At 37.0% G+C, this 22,947-nt stretch overlaps 1 protein-coding gene across 9 annotated transcripts in view; it reads right to left on the bottom strand.

The window, feature by feature from the left end:
• LOC110453133 (transducin-like enhancer protein 4) overlaps positions 1-22,947 on the bottom strand; it is a 52,236-nt gene that overhangs the window by 5,752 nt on the left and 23,537 nt on the right. For 4 of the 9 annotated variants that reach the window (XM_021501980.1, XM_021501974.1, XM_021501975.1 and 1 more), the window contains exons 9-20: positions 17,175-17,321; positions 16,377-16,451; positions 15,682-15,825; positions 15,080-15,197; positions 10,317-10,518; positions 8,735-8,915; positions 8,168-8,236; positions 5,645-5,746; positions 3,980-4,125; positions 3,351-3,462; positions 2,499-2,581; positions 864-1,044 (exon numbers count right to left, since the gene is read on the bottom strand). In XM_021501980.1, coding sequence (XP_021357655.1) covers positions 864-1,044; positions 2,499-2,581; positions 3,351-3,462; positions 3,980-4,125; positions 5,645-5,746; positions 8,168-8,236; positions 8,735-8,915; positions 10,317-10,518; positions 15,080-15,197; positions 15,682-15,825; positions 16,377-16,451; positions 17,175-17,321 — 1,560 coding nt within the window. The remainder of the gene's footprint in view (positions 1-863; positions 1,045-2,498; positions 2,582-3,350; positions 3,463-3,979; positions 4,126-5,644; positions 5,747-8,167; positions 8,237-8,734; positions 8,916-10,316; positions 10,519-15,079; positions 15,198-15,681; positions 15,826-16,376; positions 16,452-17,174; positions 17,322-22,947) is intronic. The other 5 variants (XM_021501977.1, XM_021501982.1, XM_021501978.1 and 2 more) reach the window with 4 other exon arrangements.

Genomic DNA, 22,947 nt, shown 5'->3' with positions numbered 1-22,947 from the left:
CAGACCCCTGCCTATACATCAGCCTCTAGCCTATACCTTAGATCCCTGCCTACACTCCAGCATCAAGCCTACAACAAAGATCCCAGCCTAAACTAAAGACCTTAGCATATACCTCAGATCCCTGCCTACACCGAAGATCCCAGCCTACACCTCAGATCTCTGCATACACCAACAATCCCAGCCTACACCTTAGATCTCTGCCTACACCATAGATCCTTGCAAATACCTCAAATCTCACTTCATATTCTAGGCTAAATGTAGATTCCTTGCCTCCCCCTAAGATCACAGCCTATGCAACAGACCCAAGCCTATAGAACATATTCAAGTCATTACCTCAAATCCAAGGCTATACAACAGACCCAAGCCTATACAACTCAGATCTCTGCCTAAACAACAGAACAGACCCAAGCCTATACAACAGATCCCAGTCATTACCTCAGATCCAAGGCTATACAACAGACCCCAGTCATTACCTCAGATCCAAGGCTATACAACAGACCCAAGCCTATACAACATATTCCAGTCATTACCTCAAATCCAAGGCTATACAACAGACCCAAGTCTATACAACAGATCCCAGTCATTACCTCAGATGCAAGACTATAAAACAGATCCTAGCCTACAACCCAGCCCTAATCTTACATCCAAGATCCTAGCCTACACCAAAGATCCTAGCCTACATCCAAGATACTAGCCTACACCAAAGTTCCAAGTCTATACCACATATTCCATCAAGCCTATAGTTCAAATCCTTGCCGTCACCATAAATCCTAGGCCTACAAATTGTAGGCTAAATCCGAGATCCTAGAATAAACCATGTGGACAGCTGTGAGCCGTCTAGACAAGTTAAAGTTGCTGCATACCTGGAAGATACTAGCACCATAAGGAGTGCGCCACGCATTTAGGAGGTTGTCCTTGCCCGTACTGACGAACCACTTGCCACAGTATGCGAACTTGAGTGACAGGACGCAGCTCTCGTGGAGGTGTAGTTGGTACTTGTCTGGTTTACTGCAGTGTAACACTTCCACGTTACTACTCTCCATACTGAAACATGGAACGCAACACTGATTACATACTGAAACATGGAAGGCAACACTGATAACATACTGAAACAGATAATATACTATTTACATACTGAAATATACAACATAACACTGTTTATGTACTGCAGCAGGGTATAATACTATTTACATACGGAAATATTGAACATAACACTGTTTATGTACTGCAGCAGGGTATAATACTATTTACATACTGAAATATTGAACATAACACTGTTTATGTACTGCAGCAGGGTATAATACTATTTACATACGGAAATATTGAACATAACACTGTTTATGTACTGCAGCAGGGTATAATACTATTTACATACTGAAATATTGAACATAACACTGTTTATGTACTGCAGCAGGGTATAATACTATTTACATACTGAAATATTGAACATAACACTGTTTATGTACTGCAGCAGGGTATAATACTATTTACATACTGAAATATTGAACATAACACTGTTTATGTACTGCAGCAGGGTATAATACTATTTACATACTGAAATATTGAACATAACACTGTTTATGTACTGCAGCAGGGTATAATACTATTTACATACTGAAATATTGAACATAACACTGTTTATGTACTGCAGCAGGGTATAATACTATTTACATACTGAAATATTGAACATAACACTGTTTATGTACTGCAGCAGGGTATAATACTATTTACATACTGAAATATTGAACATAACACTGTTTATGTACTGCAGCAGGGTATAATACTATTTACATACTGAAATATTGAACATAACACTGTTTATGTACTGCAGCAGCATTTAACACTATTTATATACTGAAATATACAACATAACACTGTTATGTACTGCAACAAAGAATAATGTATTTTATATATAAAACACTGTTTATATTCTGCCTGGTAATACACCACTCTTTATGTATGATTCCTTGTATATCACTGTTTGTATACTGATTCTTAGTACAGCACTGTTTATATACTGGCTTATAGAATAACACTGTTTATATACTGGCTTATAGAATAACATTGTTTATATACTGGCTTATAGATTAACACTGTTTATATACTGCTGGTTAAGAAAAATTCTACTGTATACAAACTGCTACAAAGAGTTCATGAGAATAAATTATCTTGGAAGTACAACCTAATTTTGCTAAGTGTAAATAAAGATAGATAACGGTGAGCTATCTTTGTCTCTCTCTCCTGTCTCCAAATAAGCCTTGTACTTTAAGCCACTTACCATGTAATCTATTTATTCGACAACCTTTAAAGTTCAAGCGCGTTACATACACAAGCTAACATGTTTACATATATCTGCTGTCCTTATAAATAAACATGACATCAGTCCTGAGGGTGAATGTTGTGCAAACAATTACAATGCAAAACTTGACAGCTTGTACAATATTATAATAACCACATTGTTTTTTTATGACATCGTATAAACACTTAGAAGAACTTACCCGACGGCCAGCCACTCCCCAGTGGGACAATACCCTAGTGAGAATATCTGTGAACTGAAATCGTGTTGCTGTAACTGACGACCCTGAAAATACAAAACAAACAGAAATTGGCTGATGTTTACTATAATTCAAATGTGTAAATTCGTTGTGATTTTATTTTTACAATCTGTACTTTTTCAATAAAAAAGTTGTCTAACCCCTATAACAAAATCTGCAGCCCTGCGCTTTGTACCCTTGTATCAAAATTGAAAAATACATGGAAAAAATGTTACTGATGCAGAGGTCATCTAGACAGGGTTTGAATTTCAGAATTTATATCAAAAGCTATATTTTATAGTGGATTAAATTTCACGACTGAATCTAGGTGTACCCTGTGACTGATATACCTACTGTGACCTCAATATCTGTACCAAGAAGTCCTCGACTGTACCCAATGACAAAGGTATACTTATTGACCTTTATATATACCCAGTGACCTCTGTACCCAATAACCCAGTGGGCATTACATTTATACTTGATGACCCTTATATGTACTCGGACCTAGTGACCTCTGTACCCAATAACCCAGTGGGCATTACATTTATACTTGACGACCCTGATATGTACCCAGTCACCCCTCTGCCCTGACCCAGTGACCTATGAATCCAACAACCCAGTGGGCATTACATTTATACTAAATGTACCCAGTCACCCCTCTGTCCCCACCCGGTTACCCTCTGTGCCCTGAACCCCTACATCTGTAACCCAGTGGCTTTCCTTTTTACACTTAGTGACGCCTTTTTGGACTCAATAACCCTTCCCTATGTAACCCAATGGCTATCATATTTCTACTGAATGTCCAGGTGTCCTTACCTCTCTAAGGTCCCATGACCGGACCGTATTGTCAAGCCCGCCAGTCCATAATTTAGTACCGTCTGGAGAAATATCTATACAGCTAGCTCCATCTGTGTGACCTTGGAATTGTCTGAAATAAGAAAAAAGAATATTTTTGATAAAATCTCTGGAAAAGGATAAAACAATGGTATTTGTGGAAATTTTTCGAAACATATTTTATTGGTGCGAAAATAAACACGCACAATTATGGACTACCTTCGAGACCTATACCATACCAGTGTTACTGATGCAAAATTATCCACTTTAACATACTTTCTATTATAATTATTGCAATGATATTGTTTAGGAGTCCAATACACAAACAGAAGCTGGTCTAAATCAATATCATAACATCTGCAGTTATTCCTGAATCTAACAATCCTTCAGTTGCACTTCTGGCATTAATAACTAAATTTTAAACTTACAAGAGGAAAAAGAACTCTCAACATGGACTTCTCAATGCTTTCCATCAAAAAGTGTTACATTTCTCTTGAAATTTTACAGATTTTGTTTTTCTAAATTCATAAAACAAATGATGCTGTAGTTACAAAAGACATCACAAAATTTCCGACAGACCAATAATCTACGGCATCTTTGCTGGTGTTTACCTGACGAGGGTCTGATTATGGAGATCCCAGACTGCAATGTTACCGTCACTACAACAGCTGAAGCAGACCTTCGAGTCTGGACTAATGGCCAGAGCGTAGCACGCAGGTGCGCTTGAGGTCAGCTCCGCTTTTATCCGGGGAGTGGGCTGCAAAACAAAATGTAAATAAACAATCATGCAATCGTACAAATGACCTCACCAATCAAATTTTGTTTCATTAAGAAGCAGTGATACCATGAAAGAAAGTGATTTGGTAAGGGATTTATGAGGTATTCGATAAATCAAATTTGAAAACATTGAAATAAACTGCCACCAGACTAAAATTAATTTCTAAGATTACCAAAGATTTTTTGATATGTACTTCAATAGTTTGAAGCTGACTGTATTATGGTTAGCGTAAGTAGCCATATATGCAAAACATAGTGCTAAAATGTAATTATATATTATTTTTTTATGTAATTATATTTATTTTTTTTAAAGTTCAAAAACTCCTACAATCTAAAAAAAAATAGTACTCTGAACTGTAACATATGAATCACTGATTTACGTTTCTGAAGATATCCACAATGTAAATTAATTAATTTTCTTTTTTTTGCTCAATTATTTCGGAGAAACTGTGGAGATCAAAAGATCAGTGTTGCCTTAATTTCAATGATGTCACCGTCATAGTCTATAGAAGAATCAAGGCAGTGAAGAGACTTCGGAGCACAGTCATGCTCCCCAACGACCCCTGGTGCCCTATATACCGTTCTATGTCCCCTCCAACCACTTGTGCTACCAATCTACCAACACTTTCATTTCGAGTTATCAGGAAGTCGAACTTAAAAAAAAACATGACCTTCTTGACCTCTAATGCCATCTTGCTGAACTTACAAGTGCAAACCAAAGCCATGTTGTAATTACTAAGTTAGCAGCACCATCTCTATATATAGAGAAGAGAAGTTAATGGCTACGAACATGCAACAACTCGCACCGAATTTACAGACGAATTACTGATCATTGTCGGTAAATCACTTGATCTGCGGCACAAATGCCTGCAGTCACTTACGCCAGGCACAGTCACTAAGAAACGTCGTGACACGCAGGCCGTCTTTGTCATGACACAGGCTGCCACAGAGTCTAATCAACCATTCAATACTGTGTTAACAACCTGGATTGTCTACACACAGTCCGTCGATCTGCACACCAGATTGGCCGTTATAGTCGCACTACAAAGACAGTTTGGTGGCCTGTAATGACCACCAGCGTGATGTACTGCACACCATCATGAACCTAGCTTGGTAATAGGGTTTACTGTGTGATAAAGTATATAGATAGATGTAGGTATTTACCTGTACAGGCAGAAAGTGTTACCTGTACAACCAGGTATAGTAGTAAGGAGATACAGTGACTCATACCCATTTGCACGGTGCATATATAGTCAAACCTGCTCATACCACCACCTCTATAAAGAGACACCTGTGTTATAGAGGTCACTGCATATGTTCCATTTGTAGTGATTTGATTTTAAATTGAACCTGTATTAAGAGACCACTTGTGTAAAGAAACTACAGTTTGGACTTTCCAAGGGTCGTCTCTAAATACATGTTTAACTGTATGTATTATTACCTGCACAGGTATATATAATTACCTGTATGGCCAGGTATAGTAATTAAGAAATACTCACAGCGGCCAGGTCCCATATGGATAGTGTACTGGCTTCCCCTCCGACAATCAACGTTCTCCCGTCTTGAAGAAGCTTAATGGATCTGATATAGTTATCCCTTTGCTGCAAAGAAACAAGAGACCTTGCATGTAATCTAGCGATTTCTCCTTCATCTTTCTGCAAGCTTTCTGCTTCACTTAACGACAGATTAGCATCTGTAACAAGCTATGATACAGAGTCGTCGTCTTCAACCAATACCTGAGAAGCTCAAATGATAGATATAGTTTTTTTATCCTCCGTGCACTAAGTTTGAAAGCCCATTTGGATGACGTGAATGTTGTCTTAGATAGCATTTGCAAAGAACATCACTGACAGACAAGGAAGTCCCACTATTTTGTTTTTGCGGAAGCCATTGTAGAAAAGCTCTTCAGTTGCATGTGTGTGCACTCCTTATCTTGCGGTATCTATTAGTTCACAGGCTGAACGACTTTAAAGGAGCTATCGGGTCTTAAGGTACGGAACAAATTGACGGTAATTGTTTGGACGAAGCTACTCAAGTGACGATAATTACGGCACGGGACAAAGCGACAGTCAAGTGTTGGAACAAAGCAAATATAAAGGTTGACATTACCGAGATGGAACAAAGCAATTTACGTGTCATCTTCATCACATTTTTCGTAACCAGTTCTAACCTGTCGCGAAGACATATACTTAAAAACAGGAGAGGGGATATAAATTATACGAGTTAAGGTTTATGTCAATTAATTCTTCAGAGTTTAAATTTTAGAAATTACTTTAAACAATCTTCCCCTGCATATTTTTAAAGGTGTACCTGCTCAATTTCAACTTTGGAATTTAATGCTGTAAAACATTAATATTTATAACACAAAATATAAGCAATATTGTACATCTGGAACTTCAGTCTTTCAACATAAGCTGTAGTTATTTTCTTTTTCGTAAATTTTTAAATCTTGCTTATATTCAGGATGGGTCCAGTTTTTTATCCGAAAAATTTGGCATAGGAAGTTTCTTATTTATCAAATTGATGCAAACAGCAGGAATGGAACAACTAAGACAATCAAATTTTTTGGGTATTGATACTTTTGTTTAGTATAAATGTATTTTTATTTTATTTTATTATTGGCTGTAGGTTAGATAGCACCATTTAAAGTAAGCCAACTTATTGTTGTTTGTCAAGCACAAGACACTCCAGAATGAACAGTCAATAATGTAGGCGAGTGATGGTTACTTTACCCCCCCCCCCCCCCCCCCCCCCNGAAATTCAAAATATGTACCATTGTTCTCCAAATGGTTCTAAGCCCTAAAAACGTTAAATGTGTACATTTTTCTTGAATTGTTGTCGCCGCTAATGACATGTCCAAAGAATCAATAAAACAAATAAATAAATTTACGAGAACTAAAATTTCCATTATTCTGTGCAAGATTGTTTGCCAAGACAAATAACTGCTTTCTTGGCATGGGTTCATGCAATCACTTTTCAATATGTTCTAATATTTCCTTCAGCGGTTTCAAATCTACACTAGTTACGGTTTGATCAAAGAGATGTCTCAATCATTTTCAATATTTTTCCGATAACATCTAGTTGATGAAGATATCTCCGATTCAACAAATACTTTAATTGCTTCAGTCTGTTGTCAGCACCAACTGCCCTATTTTAGAAAGAGCAGGTTAATTGGGAAATTTAATCTTCATTTAAAAATTTATTTTTCAAATCAGTTGTTCACTCCCTGTATAAAATTCATACTTAGTACATTTCAAACTTTACAATGGCAATTGGAATTAATTTGAAAAGTTTGTTATTCAAAGTGATCAAAGACATCAGAAAATAATTTGAAACAAGTTGATTCACTCATCTGAAGTGATATGACGAAAAATGATGGGAGTTGAGCGAAAAAAAAGGACAGGACTGGAGAGGTGAGAAAAGTATAAGGCGAGATAAAGGTGAGCAAAATGAAAGTGTGAAGAGGTACTACTTGGTGGAAGTGCCAAAAAGAGTAATAAAGATAGGTAAGTGGAGATCTGTGATCAATGATAAAGATAGGTAAGTGGAGATCTGTGATCAATGATAAAGATCACAGAATCAAGAGGTGTGAATGATAAATGTTGATAAGAAACGAATGATGTGAAATATGAAATGAGAGATATGAAAGAGTGATAAGAACAAAGAGATGAATGAGAAGAAAGAGGAGATGAATGATGAGAAATAAGAGATGAGTATTGAGAAAAGATATGAGTGATGAGAATGAAGAGATGAGTGATGAGAAAGAGATGAATGATGAGAATGAAGAGATGAATGACAAGAAAGAGATGAGTGATGAGAAAGAGATGAGTGATGAGAATAAAGAGATGAATGACAAGAAAGAAGATATGAGTGATGAGAAAGAGATGAGTGATGATAAATAAGAGATTAGAACGAGGAGATGAGTGATGAGAATGAAGAGATGAATGACAAGAAAGAAGAGATGAGTGATGATAAAGAGGAGATGAGTGATGAGAACGAGATAGATGAGATGAGGTACTTACCAGACAGTCTAGTTGTGAGATGGGACTCTTGTTTCCTGGTTGACTAATGTCCCACACCTTTACACACCCCTGTAAAACAACCAAAACGATTACTATTACAGGGTTGGCTTTATAATGGTCTAAACGTGGGTTAATGTATCAAACACCATTCCATACAAGTATCTGCCTCTAAATGGTTCAGCTATACAGCTGACTAAGCTATCAATTTCAGTACTAGAGCTACACAACACACATTTGTTCAAATTTCACCAAAACTTTGAGCTATATCAAACATCAAGATTTGAAAGTTTCTTTATAAACAACAGAAAATCAGCGGAGTTCTTTTTCGTTGCATAGAAATCAGCAAGTCTGAATTGCTAAATGTAACGTCAATCAATAATGTGTTTTCGAGTGTTGCAATGCAGGCAAGTTCATCAACACACTAACAGAAATCAGATACGAAAAAACTTCCTTTTGTTTTTATTTCTCTACAATGATGGCACTTTATTTCGATGGAAATTAGACTCTGTAAAAGCAGCCTAATGGCTCATTATGATCCGTGGCCACCACCAGGGCGGCGAGACTTGCCTTGCCTCCGGTGTAGACGTGCCTCGTGGGATTACTGATAGTGACAGCACACACCACCTCCCCGTGGTTCAGTGTGTTGATCTGCCGTGCATGTCGCGGAATGCCCTGGCCAATCAGAGCATCTGGTGGAAATGGTACTGGCTGCATCTGACCATCAACGCTAACGTGGAAGGAATATGCTCTGGAAGAAAACACACGGAAACATTGTACCAGTGAAAAACTTTCTCTGGAAAAAACCCATGGAAACCATGTACCACTGACAAAAGCTTAACGCCCTTCTTGCATGAGATTTTAAAAACGTTATCAGCCATAATGGGTTTTATGCATGACTCTCTCGCGGGAAGTGTAAAAAAAAACGATGTCCATTATACTTGATTGACGACCGGTAGATAAAATGAACAAAATCTTGGCGGAAAAAAAAGGCCAAGTATGACTTTCAACTCTTCGTGCTAAGATCTTTTAAGAACAAAGCTGCCGACGACACATGGTCACCCTCCATTATCTAGTTCGTTTATTACAGAAAGTTTTGTTAAACAAGGCGTGCATAAAGTTCAGACAGGGGACCACTTCCAACACAGATGCTGCTAGTCTCGCGGCGACAGTATGTTTATAATTCAATTTTTTGTATCACGGCTTACTACGCCATCTTCTACTGTATTTTCTGTTGTCCGAATACAAATTCATCCCAAAGTGACTGGACTTTTCCAGAAAATTGTATTGCCAAATATTGATTTCTTGTTTATTAAGCCCAATAGCAGATTTTCAAAATATTTGAACAATATTCAATAGACATTGTTACTACCAATTTTAAAGTTAATAAAAATGTCTAGCTTAAGAACCAAAAGGACCAGGATGCTGCTTGAAACTGTTGCACAATAATGTATCTATGAAACCAAAAATCAACTGACCCCACCCCAAATCATCTGCCATTGAAAATACCAATCAAGTATCAGAGGTAAAGAGCTTAGCTCTAGTGTATAAAAACATTGTGCAGTACAGACAAACTATGTTAACTCATTCACCCCTGAAGACACATTTAAACTCTTCCAATTTAAAGGTTGGAATAGTTCATTACTAAATTTCAGGGATGAATAAGTTAACTTGGTTGATATCAAAACTCCTTTTTTTAAAGTGCAAAATAAGCAATGTTTTCACCTAATTTCAACCTCTCCACCTCCCCCTCTTGACAAAAATATTAAACCAACGATATTTAACCAACGGTACTGGACACACTAATATGATGTGTATATACTGTAAAATATATTTACATTATATTAATGTCTTATATCAATTAATTAATTTTAATGTGTCGAGCACCTGTGTATTCAACGGTTTCTGGAGTTCTCTGATAAATTACAGCCACTGCAAACTTTCTGGATCCTGTCTTTCGTTAAAAACAATTTTTGGTCCCTTGATGGTTAATTTTAAAATTTAACAAAATTCCGCTGAACAGAAATTGCAATCCCATACTTTCTTAGGTTATTCTGCAAGGCATCTTATTAGCAGATCCAGTGCACTGTGGTTACAAAATGTTATATTCTAGATCTGATGAACAAATTTACTGGTAGATAATAATACTTACGGCTTTCCCCCGGGGATTCCTCCCATGCCTGCCCCGGGCCTCATCGCTGGGGGGTGGGGGTCGAACAGAGGGCGGTGGTAGTTGCCGATGGCGGGGTTTGGGGAGATATTGTTGTGGAGTATTCCGTTGCTATAGCTGGCTGGAGGGATCTCCGCGGGTAGACCGTGGGGTCCGCCTGGGGGCATAAAAGGGGGATAGGAACCTGCCAGAAAAGGCCACATACGTCTTACACAAAAATACCAGCAAACAAAAAGATAGAAAGCAAAAAATAAATACTCAAGGCAGAGCAAATTTTTAAAAACAGGGAAATAAAATGAAGAAGTAAAAGCAAGGATTTTTATGAATATATGAAAAATAAAATCAGAAAGGAATTCAAATATTGCCTTAAATGATAGGAAAATCATTTGATTATTACTTGAATACGCTCATTATCAATTTTATTTTATATTTTGATACATGTACCATAATTTTTTTCGTTTTGTTGTGTTATGATATATGTTCCTGTTTTTTTTTTTTAGCGTAAAGTAGAAATTCATCACAACAATTATTTGGAACATGTACTGAGCGCAATATATTCTTCCTTTCTGAATTTTAAACATTCTTAAATAAAATGAAACAGAAACTGAAAGTGAAATGATATAAAACATTGAACAGACACAGACAACATCCATGCTACATTCATGCCCAAGGTAAGGACCGTAGGTTGGCCTGAGGTTAGCCTGAGCTACCTATATCAGGCCTGCAAGTCTGATCTTTGCACTAAATCTGAGTTCCGATATAAAAATAATTATATCAATATTCAGTACATTTTTCATCACAAATGTATATGTGGCTTCCAACTTAAGTTTTGGTTAAGCTAGTATTAGACTCCGATGCATGCAGATTAAGCAGGAAGAAGGTAATGTCCTGCAATTGTTTTGGTCATTTAAGGACCTGCCAGGTTTTTGTGGTGGAAAAACCGGAAGTAACATTATAATGCTGTTTTTAACAAAAACATCTCTGCCACGGGATTCAACCCCCGGATCTCTTCATTATAAAGCATCGAGCTTATCTGTAACACTACGCATTGTGATATTTTTATGTTAGTGCTATTCAGCAACATGATTTTTAAAATAATGATTTCAAAATGTTTGGAATCCCCAAAAAGGCCTAAACATTTAAACTGTCTTTGAATAACTAGATTGAGGAAATAGTTTAAATTTAACAGGAAAATAAAGCATAGAGCAAAATACAGCAAAAGAGTGTCGAGACTCTACCTTAATGCAGATAATTGAAAGATGTTTTTATTTAATAGAAACCATAATTACTTTTTTGCATGACGAATTCCTTTAGTGTTGAAAGTTACTTCCTGCTTTCAATGAATATTTCATTTCAACAAATTTAATTCCTTTTAGTTTTTTGGCCCTCACCTCATAAAACAATTGACTGATGATCGGAAGTTTGCTAAGGGAAGCCACAAGCTCATTGGTCGTGAGTCAATAGGTATGGTATCTGCCTATCATCAAAATAAAAATACTGAAACCACAAACCTATTCACCCAAGGTGTACGCCATCAATTTGGATATATTTACATATGCCATGGAATATCTTACAAAATATTGAAGGATCCCTCTCGCACTGCCTTGTGGTTTATCATATACACAGTAACCTTCCCTAAATTTCATATTTGATATAACTGTAGCACAGTGGGGCCAGATTATTTCTGTTGAACAGGTAGTTCAGTCAGTCAGAATGGTACTAGAACAATCTGGAGTCCAGGGTACGATTTCCAGTCGAACTCACTATATTTTAATGCTATGAACAGTCCAGGGTACGATTTCCAGTCGAACTCACTATATTTTAATGCTATGAACAGTCCAGGGTACGATTTTCAGTCGAAGACTCACTATATTTTAATGCTATGAACACTGTTGTTGAATAAATTTTGTTTATTTCATCTTTATTATCTTGCATACAAATCCTGCAAGATATGGCTTTCTTTTCAGAAATGATTTGCCAAAGTTATAGTCATGCCAGAAAAAAATAGTTCCCAATGCACAGTTCCAGTTTTTGGCAGTGGTACGGGGATCAGTAAACAAAGACACCTCTCCTTTAAAGAATTACCACTAAAATATACCACCAAACTCTCTGGTACTACTGCCAAGATATGTACAACAATATTTACCACAAAGATGTTAATCCACCAAGACAATAACCACTAAAATGTATACACATACCACAAAATATATCGCAATGACCACAAAGACGTTCACCCTAAAGATAACATTAAAGCTAATTATGAACTAATTCTCCACAGTGGGGACTTTAACCACTAGGAGTGTTTACTGCTTGTGTATATACACATGTACTACCACTATCTCAGATCTACTGGGAAAGAGTTTCCTCTTCCAAGACACAAAACCTCCAAAGTCTATTACCTACAATTAAACAGTATCTTAACTGCCTGGTATTTACCACCAATCTATGTCATTTACCACAAAACTGTGGCACTTACCACCAATCTTTGTCATCTACCAAACTGTGTAACTTACCAATAAATTATGTCATCTACCACCATACAATCTGTCATTTACCACGAAACTGTGGCACTTACCACCAAACTGTATCACTCACCACCAACCTATACCATTTACCACCGAACTGTGGCACTTACCACCAAACTGTGTCATCTACCACAAAACTGTCACTTACCACCAATATATGTCTTTTACCACCAATCTGTGTCAATTACCACCAACCGTGCCAGTACTGACCATGGCCAGCAGACTATGTCATTTACATTTACCATCAAGTAATATTTACCACCAAATTATTGTCACTGACCACAAAATTGTCTGGTGTTTACCAACACACAATCTGTAATTAACTAACAGTCACACATTTCATATTCCTGACACATTTCTGTGAAAGCCATAAGAACAACCTAGACAATTACCATACTAGGTAATCTTGTTCACGAGACCAAGCACTATTGGCCCTTTTCTTGTTTCTGTACGCGTTAATTACAGGTAATACATTGTTGTACAGAACAGATACGTACATGGACAAATATTTTAAACAATTTACAAAATTTAACCTGCAAAGGTGAGTCGTGCTAATGAATGTGGTTTTTCTGACAGAAATAGCAAATGATTATGGAAATTTAAATCAAACATGTGTTCCTTTGGCATAGAGTTCTCACAAGTCTATTTTAATCCTTGCCTTTATAAGGTCATTTGTATATGCTGATGGAATTCACCATTTTAAGAAAAGAATTAAAAGTGCACTACATAAAAAGCACAGCAATTGAAAGCCACCGAGGAGACAGAAGGTGTAAGAGAACAGGGAAGTTTAGGCTGTTGTTCGATCCAGTGTCGACACTCTCACCGACAAGTATGTACAGTAGCAAAGCCACATCACAGAGAAAAACACAAAACATGTATAATTTACACACAGCGACAAAATGTAACACAGGTAAGTGTTAGCTCATCATTATATAGAGGTAAACAAACTTTCAATTCAAATACAGGTACACACAGGTATTAATTCCTGGTAAAGGATTTACCTGTGACATAAACCATGGGTCTGTATAAATACATTAAAAAGGAAGGAAATGACTGAACTGTGATGTTCAACTTTCGCCCAATTTATCTTTAAATTTTTCATTTTCTATATGAAAAATAAAAATGTGCAAATTTTCAGACTTTCCCCCCAAAATGGATGACTTGGACTTAAAGGTAAAGTTATTTCAGGTAAGACAAATTCATCATATGTACAGGTAAGGCAAGGTACCTTACCGGAGGTCACAGGTACATACGAGTACAAATAATTCACTCTAATTAGCATAATTTACCTCCGGTCATAGACACACAAACAAGTATTCGGTAAGTTATCCCACCTAATACAATTTACCGATATCCAGAACCACAGGTAAATTCTCCAATGGTTGCTGGCTGATGTGACAAATGAAGGATCACACATGAAATTTATCACAGGTAAATACCTGTATCGGTGATTTAGGTTACACAGGTACACCAGTACCTGGAGCGAGACAGTAGTGCTGATGTGTGATGGGTTGAATATTGCAGTGAGTTAAGGAAGGAAGTAGGTGGGTTTTCCTGTACGAAATTTGTATCCTACAGTATATCTATCAGATCTCCTGACCCCCTAGCAGACAAATATTTTGATTTTTCCCTTGCAAGCCTCTATAATGATGCTATTTCTAAGTAAAACAGATCTTAGACAAGGCAAAAGTTGGAGAAATGTAGTAAATTAATTTATACATTTTGTAAATGTCAAGATGAGAACTTCCAAGATAAATCTCTAAACTAACTAGCAACCAGGTAAACAAATTATGTAAAAAGTGTAGTGTGGCAAATTTGTATTGTTACAAAATGTATAAAATAATGTACGCATACAAACTAAAAAAAAGTCACAAAAAATTAAATCTTGCATTTCTAAACAAAAAAATATATGCCAACTCATGTATCCCATGCAATTTACAATAAAATTATTTTCAAAAAGTAAAAGAAATTAAAAAAGTAGCATTTAAGATTAATTCAAAAACAATAGGGAAGGTGAAAGAGGAATCCTGGGAGAAATCTGATATAACAAACAACTCTAGTTCCATACCAATATCCAAATTAGGGGAAAAAATTATTCACAGATAAAAATTCTAAATTAATGAAATTGGGACTACTTCCTGTCACGGACTACTATATGTTTATCAACCAAAGCACTGCGCTATAAATCAAACCACGAATCAACACTACTCTCTCACTCACCTGCAAGGGGGTACTTCGCACCTGATTTCATGGCACTCCCTCCAGAGGGCCCTGGCGTTGTGCTTCCCGAACTTGTCGGGGTGGCTGGCTTGGAAACGGGAGTTGATGCCTTTTCATTCTGAAAAAATAAAGAAACAATCAAATTTAGGTGATAACATTGTGATGTAAATGTAAATGTATGCAAGTATTCATATTCCGAAATTTATGAAAAATTCCAATTTAAGATAGCGAGTCCCTGTGTTTTGTGTGTTGTCTTCAACAAATAAGAGTTCCAATTTATTCGCCATTTCTTAACTTAAGAGTTGCTTGCCCATTCGAAAGGTATTATAAGAAAGAAATATTTTCATTACGATTTCCTTTTTCACAAAAACATCTGTGCAACTGGAACTTGTTCCCAGGACCTTTGATTACAAAGCAAGGTGCTTATTCAATGTACGAGTCTCGATATTTTTTGAGGTTCGGATAACGGAAAATTCGGGAAAGCAGCAATCGTATAATCAGTGTTCTACTAGGTCAAGAAGAATGGTGCCAACATCTTGAAAAACGGTTGAGTTATGGGATCATTTCCCCTGGACGTTTAAGAAAATAGTTGTATACATTACCTCTCGGCCATGTTTGTTGGATGCGACACTTCCATGCGAGGAGGCATCACTCCTAGGACTTATCCGATCCTCAGATTTCTTTGGGAGCTCTTTGGGGACTTTTTCTCTTGGGGATAAGTCTCCATTCATAGGAGGAGCTGTGTCCTAAACAAAAAAAACCAAATATCATTGTAGACATTCGTGACGACAACAGTGATTTTTCAAACGCACATGTTTGAACAAGTAACTTTACGTTTGGATATTATTTGTCATTCAATATTAACAAAATCATTCCGCAAAATAGATTTTGCATGAACCTAGCAGGTTAAACAATTGACCCACCAACCAATAAAAAAAAAACGAAAATTTTCAAGTTAGGATATCAAGCAATGCAATCTTTAAATTGATATTTATTCAAGAGAATTCTAATTTCCTAATTGTAAAGCATCAACTAAACCTAACAAACTGATAATTGAAACGTAACATTATTAACTTTTCCAGACCTTTTTTAATTACTGCAAAATAATCAAACCATGCACAGGTGTTCAAGAATTAAAAAAGAAAAGAAAATCAATTTCAAATAAAATAGATTCTGCACAACTTCAAAAGGATGCTTTGCCTACTTAAATCAGTTGTGAGTTTGCCAATATTTCTTTTATTTTTCACACGCACATCAAAATGTAAATTACGATGAATGCAATTATAAGAAGCCGTACAGTGATTGGTTCGTTGCTTCTCACCTCCCCAACGTCGACAACCAGCTCGGAGTCGCTTTTTTCCGCGTCACTATCCTGAAATACGAATAAACACCAGTGAGGAATAGTGAAAAACATGCCATCACGAAACGACCAACTGTATCGTGACCTGATAATTTGTTTACCCCCCCCCCCACACACACGTCATCACGTCATACAGGGCTAAACTGTTAGAAATGGATAAATTGGTATCAAGAGAAATTATAGGTTTGAGTCATAAGCGAGTAGTTCAGGTGATAATTAACATATTCAGCTGCATTATCAAAAGGACAAAGTTGCAGCATAATGATGTTTGATGGAAAGTGATAAATTCCAAAGGCCACCTAATCAATGGGTGTTTTTATCAGGCAACCAACAATCTGGATTTAAGGAAATTCTGTCTCAGTTGAACCTTTTTATTAAAAATAAAATATCCCTTTTATGGACATCTTAAAACATTTTAATCATTTCGAAGCCTTTTTCATTACCTTTGAAGCATTCATTACCTTGAAGCATTTTCATTACATTGAAACATTTAAGTACTTAAAGCAAGTTCATCATCTTTAAGAATTTTCATTACCTTGAAGCATTTTCATTATTTTGAAGTATTTTTTTATCATCTTTGGTTATTTTCATTATCTTGAAGCATTTTCATTGTCTTCAAGCATTTTCATTATAAACACTCAGTTTTTCAGGAAGCAAAGACCAACTATTCCAACATCGCAAGAAGGAACTATCTTTCTGTTCTGATTAGTCTAGATTAATGACCATTTTACTTACCACAGACTTTTCCTCTGTTCTACGCTTTTTTGATGCATTTTCGTTTACTTCGGGAGTTCGGCTACGGTGTGATGGATATTTTTCGCTGAATTTCTCCGCATATTTTTCTCCGTATTTGTCCCTGTCCCCGGGCGAGGTAGAAGATCTCTGTAAAATTTAATGACAAAATGTCACATACATGCTTTCTCAGAAAAACAGAAGGTCAATGTAAACTATGAAGGCAAACTGTTACATGCCATCTCAGGTGAATATAAGATAATGAAATGGAGGTATCCTGCAATCAAAATATCCAACGTCCTTTATACATGCTTCAATTCAACCTTGTTTGTGTTCTATAATTCAACATCCCAGTTAATACTTCAATTTTATGTCTTCGACAACTTGAAAGACTAATAATTCTGCAAATACAATATGTCCTCCATATCCTGCAGTTTGTGTCCTTTGTGTAACCTGGAACTGGAACTCTAGAATCACATTTTTATTTCTGTATTCCAACATACCCCCATATCAATCCCACTCAGCCTTGTCAAGCTCTACTATGTACAGCACTTGTGTAGCTCAACAGAACGACACTATCACTGTACGAGAGTCTAACGAGGCTAATTAATGCCACGGCTTGTTAATTACAACCGCATCACCTCATGTTGCTTGGCAATACAAGAGTATACGCCTTTGAAATCTACATCAGACAGTTGTGTGCTAAGCCCCTGGTGTACTTTACTAAGTGGCTAGTGACAACCCCAGGACAATTATCACTTGTTTTTAAATTAACTCACTCTGGATGTACTATAACATTTGTTCTATTACTAGAACACAATTAATATTCTTATCTTTTAGAACCTTTCCCCTGTTTGCATGCTGTATTGGTGTGTGAAGGTAAGACAGCCCCCACCATTTTCCCTGTAAAATTTTAAGGATTATTAATTCCAGTTTGCAGACCTTTCTATAGTTTGAAATCATTCCCTGTAATGTTGCAGTAATTTAACCTAAACAACGGTTTTGCTGATGATCCGTTTAGACAGGTTTTACCATAACAACCCAACAATAGTGCATCCTTTGCCTTACATCACGAACTTAACTTGAGTAAAATTCACCGACATGTATTTTAGACAACGGGAGTGGTCGATTGAACAATGTGCAACCAAATTTGACTTTTCTCATAAATTTGAGGTAAAAAAATATTGTTTTGATAACGAATAAGCTTTCAGCACCTTGCAATCTTGATTAAAGTATTTTGATGTGATAATGATGAGCAAAATTTCTGCACAATTTTAAATCAATCACCCTATCAGCATGTTTTGCATTTAAATATTCTGCTTAATAACTTGCCTAAGTCTATAATAAATCCTACAAAAAGCTTCGGGAAATCCGACACAAATTATAAATAGTGTGGAGAAAAAAAATCCCACTGAATGAATGAAAATTGCTTCTAGTCAAATAACCCTGTACTGATTGATAAAACGAAATAAATGTCTCGCGCACTGTCAAGATTTTATAGAATCATATAAAAATGAAATAAATGGACTCACTGTTTAGGAAATAGATGTCTTATCGAACCTACATTTCAGCTTCCCTGTACTTAGTTTAACATTGGAGAAATATGCCCTAAATCAACCCTGCAGCTTGGTTATAAAATACTGGAGATACACCATGAACTGAGATGATAGTGTTTTGATCCACCCTGGACCTACGCAGGCGTCTGATTACGGATGTCGGAACAACAGCCAGCACATACAGGAGGAGACATGCCGGTCTAATAAATACCCTTGGGAGAACGTTTTATGGGGAAAAGATAAAGACAATGGGATATTGATTTCTTCCTGAAATTGCAGTCTAATCCCGTCTCCGGGGTCTTGATGCATGCAGCAAGATCTGAAATTAAATGCCATTGGTTGCTTTAATTCTTCCTCCCCAGATCTCATTACTTTTTAGATCTATTTATAGGGACATTGCCCAAATAAGTTTGTACTTCAATGTATATTGATGTACAAGTAACCATGGCAACGACCTATGTGGGTTCCTGTCCTATTTATGGAAGTAGATGCTTTACTGTCTCCTACACTGCAAAATATCAGACTTCATGTTCATAAACTGATTTTAAAGAAAGAGGTCTTGACCGGAGACCTATTGACCCCTTGACCGGAGACCTATTGACCCCTTGACCGGTGACCCAACGACCCGCTTGCACAACACAATAATTAATCTGTGTAATGCACAGAAATATGCCAATAGACATTGGGCAGAAATTGATGTAATAGGAGAAGTGCGAAAATGTCCTGGTTTACAGTATATATATTATATATTTGCCCTTTCATTTATGCTAAAAAATATTCCATTAAACATGAACAACACAAGCGCAGCAAAAAAAAGAAATTGGTTGAATTTCTTGCAAGTGGCCTTGACCTTTGTTTTTATGGCCTCAAAAAACCCTTAACGCAATCTTAGAAACCTACGCATTCACCTTAAATTCAATGAGGTGCACATAAGTTCACAGTTTAGTTAAGAGCCTATAAATGATTGTAATCCTATCAACAAGTTTATTGCTCACTCCTGAACCTCTCTTGCGATCCTGGAACAGACGCCTTTACTCATCAACGTAATCCCTGGTCCCTAGGACACTCCGGGACTGAGCAGAGATATAGAGTTTCGAGTGACAATGTTCGAGGGTCTTTGTGGGGGATCAGTATGTCTCCTCGATTCTACCTGTATCCCCCGAGTTCACCACCAGTGTTCATCTAGTACAAGGTTTACTATCGACAAACACTTACCTAAAGCCAACAGAGCAAACAATTCGAGAGTGTTTACACTAGGGGATCTCAACACTTGCTAAGCAGTGCTGTTTGTCGATTGTTGTGATACTATTGGTACCCAGTCCACTGAAGCACCTGATAGGCCGCCTTGGAGAGTCAAGTGCCTCACACGATACGCCAAACAGACCCTGATATAGATAGATTAAGGGTTCAGGATGCCCCCTAAACTACACAGGTTTCACAGATTTAGGGGGTTGAGGAAGCCCTTAATATAGTCAAGTGTAAGGAATTTAGGGGGTCAGACAGCCCCTGATATAAATGTACAGGTTCGCCAAGGAATTTTAGCCAGCCTGAGATTTTTAAAGGCCTCCGAAACTTCACAAGTATAAAAGATCAGGGGTCATTGACAACTCACTTTATACAAAAATTTAGGAACCTCTTATATATCCCATATACAAGGATTTACAAACTTCGATATATTACTATATATAAGATTTAGACAGCCTCCGATATTTCACAATATACAAGGATTTAGGGACCTGGAAAACGTCAATATATACAGGATTTAGGGTAACAATTGATCCCCTACAACTGCGATAAAGTCTGATCCAAACTGATTGCTATTTTACGGCCTCTTTATAGCCTATCTTTACATCAAATAGACCTCATCAATGCTTGTTGTCTGCCTCAAGCACTGGCCAAACGGATAATGAACAAGTGCCAATAAGCTGGCATGCAAATTTACCTGACATATTATGTTTATTTAATGATCAATCTGTATCAAGTAAGGATTTTAGCCCTTCTGGAGATGAAGATGCTTAAAAAAAATCAGCTTACATTTCAACAGGTTTACCCTAACCTACCACAGTATCCCCTGACTGCGTAAAAATATCTGCCTTGCAATTTATTCCAATTTATTTGTTCAACATTAAAGTCCACGGGATGTTATCCGCGATGTGTTTTACGCAGATTCTTCTCGAGTGTAGATGGTACCATTTACCCGATAACAAGAATCCGCCTGTTTTTGACAAACTTCTCACTTCTCGCCAGAATGCATGTACACCGCAATACATCTGTAGACGATTCTATATGCTAATAAATCTCGAAGCTCTTCACAGATATTTGTGCCTTCGTAAAGAGATGACTTAAAAGATTACCAGATTTTTTATTTTGAACAGATATTTTTGCTTCCATTAAGAAAGAGTCGGATGAAGATTGCGAGATTTATTTATCGACATGAACCAGAGCAGGTCAGGGGCCAAGAATGGCAATTGAACAGACAACAGGTGTGCCATCGTCATCAAGCCAACTCTCAACATCCCATTTGCAGAGTAATCTTGAAATGAAATTCAGAAGCTCGTTTCAAGTCTGAAGATACACATCTTTGACACAGTCAGTGCCAAACGCCTCAAATATCTCAATAAAGAATAGATTTCTGTTCTCCTCAGCTTTTAACAGCTCCAGCATAATTTCTAGAGATTACCATGTTCAACGATTACATCATGTGAGTTTCTTTGTTTTCGCTGTGCCTGGCGGATCTTGAGCTAGCTCATTTATTTCCCCCTTATCCCCTTGCCAATTGAAACATAACATTGGGGATTGCTATCTTCCTGCTCTCGGCAAAATATGATTGATTAAAAAGCGACGTTTTTGTCCTAACCAATGTTTCTTATGCAGATAGCCAAAAATGTTATCCTACAACTTTCAAAATTATTTTTAATGAAGCTTATCTACAACCCGGAGCTGCCAGATGTTGAGAAAGGTCCCGGCTTTCCTATGTCAGTGTATTGGTAGTTTTGATTGTACTATGTGGGCTGCCAAGTTCAAAACCCTACGAATGTATCTATCTTTAATAAAACAAGGATGGTGCTTTATTTTAAGAATTGAATTTAAAATCAGCTCGGAAAAATATGCACAAGTAAAAAAAAAAGGAATTAAAAGTGTTTGTTTGTGGTTTTTCTGGTCTATGATTGGCTGCATGGGCTGGCAATTGTGCCGAATGAAGGACCATGTGGAGCAACTTCTAACCATATGGTTAATGACCATTTAATGGCATTCAGCTGAGGAGCCCCTAAGATCTTATATAACCTAGTGTTATTGCCTCCCGGGTTTTTTTTCTTGCTTTTTTCTTGCGTTTACAACAAGTTGTAGCATTACTTTTGGGAAAATGCGGAAACAATCTACATAAAAAAACAGTTTTGAGAAAATTTACTGGTTTTATTACACAAGCTCTTATTGAAATGTAATCTCTTGTGTTTTTTCTTGTTGAAATCAAAGCTTCCTTGATCCAGAAGCCATCAGGTACTAAGTGAGATAACGGCTACAACTTCAGAAGATGCTAGGGGGTACCAAATTTACCTCCTTTAACTCATTCACCCCTGAAATTTAATAATGAACTATTCCAGCCTTTGAATTGGAAGAGTTCAAATGTGTCTGAGGGGTGAATGAGTTAATTCAGGCGACAGGAGGTACCAAAGTGACCTCACCCTTTAAGACACTAGGGGGTAATCAAATTTACACTACAGACCTTAGGAGACACATCTGGTAAGCTGATCTACCTCCATGAATTTAGGAGACACATGGTGATACCAAGTTTACCCTACTGAATTCAGCTAGGAGACACAAGGGGATATCAAATTTACCCTACTGAATTCAGCTAGGAGACACTAGGTGATACCAAATTTACCCTACTGAATTCGGCTAGGATACACTAGGGAATACCAAATTTACCCTACTGAATTCAGCTAGGAGACACTAGGGGATACCAAATTTACCGTACTGAATTCAGCTAGGATACACTAGGGGATACCAAATTTACCGTACTGAATTCAGATAGGAGACACTAGGGGATACCAAATTTACCGTACTGAATTCAGATAGGAGACACTAGGGGATACCAAATTTACCCTACTGAATTCAGCTAGGAGACACTAGGTAATACCAAATTTACCCTACTGAATTCAGCTAGGAGACACTAGGTAATACCAAATTTACCCTACTGAATTCAGCTAGGAGACACTAGG

The sequence above is a fragment of the Mizuhopecten yessoensis genome, unplaced genomic scaffold (assembly GCF_002113885.1).
Source record: "Mizuhopecten yessoensis strain PY_sf001 unplaced genomic scaffold, ASM211388v2 scaffold7141, whole genome shotgun sequence".
Taxonomy (NCBI): domain Eukaryota; kingdom Metazoa; phylum Mollusca; class Bivalvia; order Pectinida; family Pectinidae; genus Mizuhopecten; species Mizuhopecten yessoensis.
The sequence above is the reverse complement of the archived record's forward strand: the minus strand, read 5'-3'. Positions and strand labels throughout refer to the sequence as shown.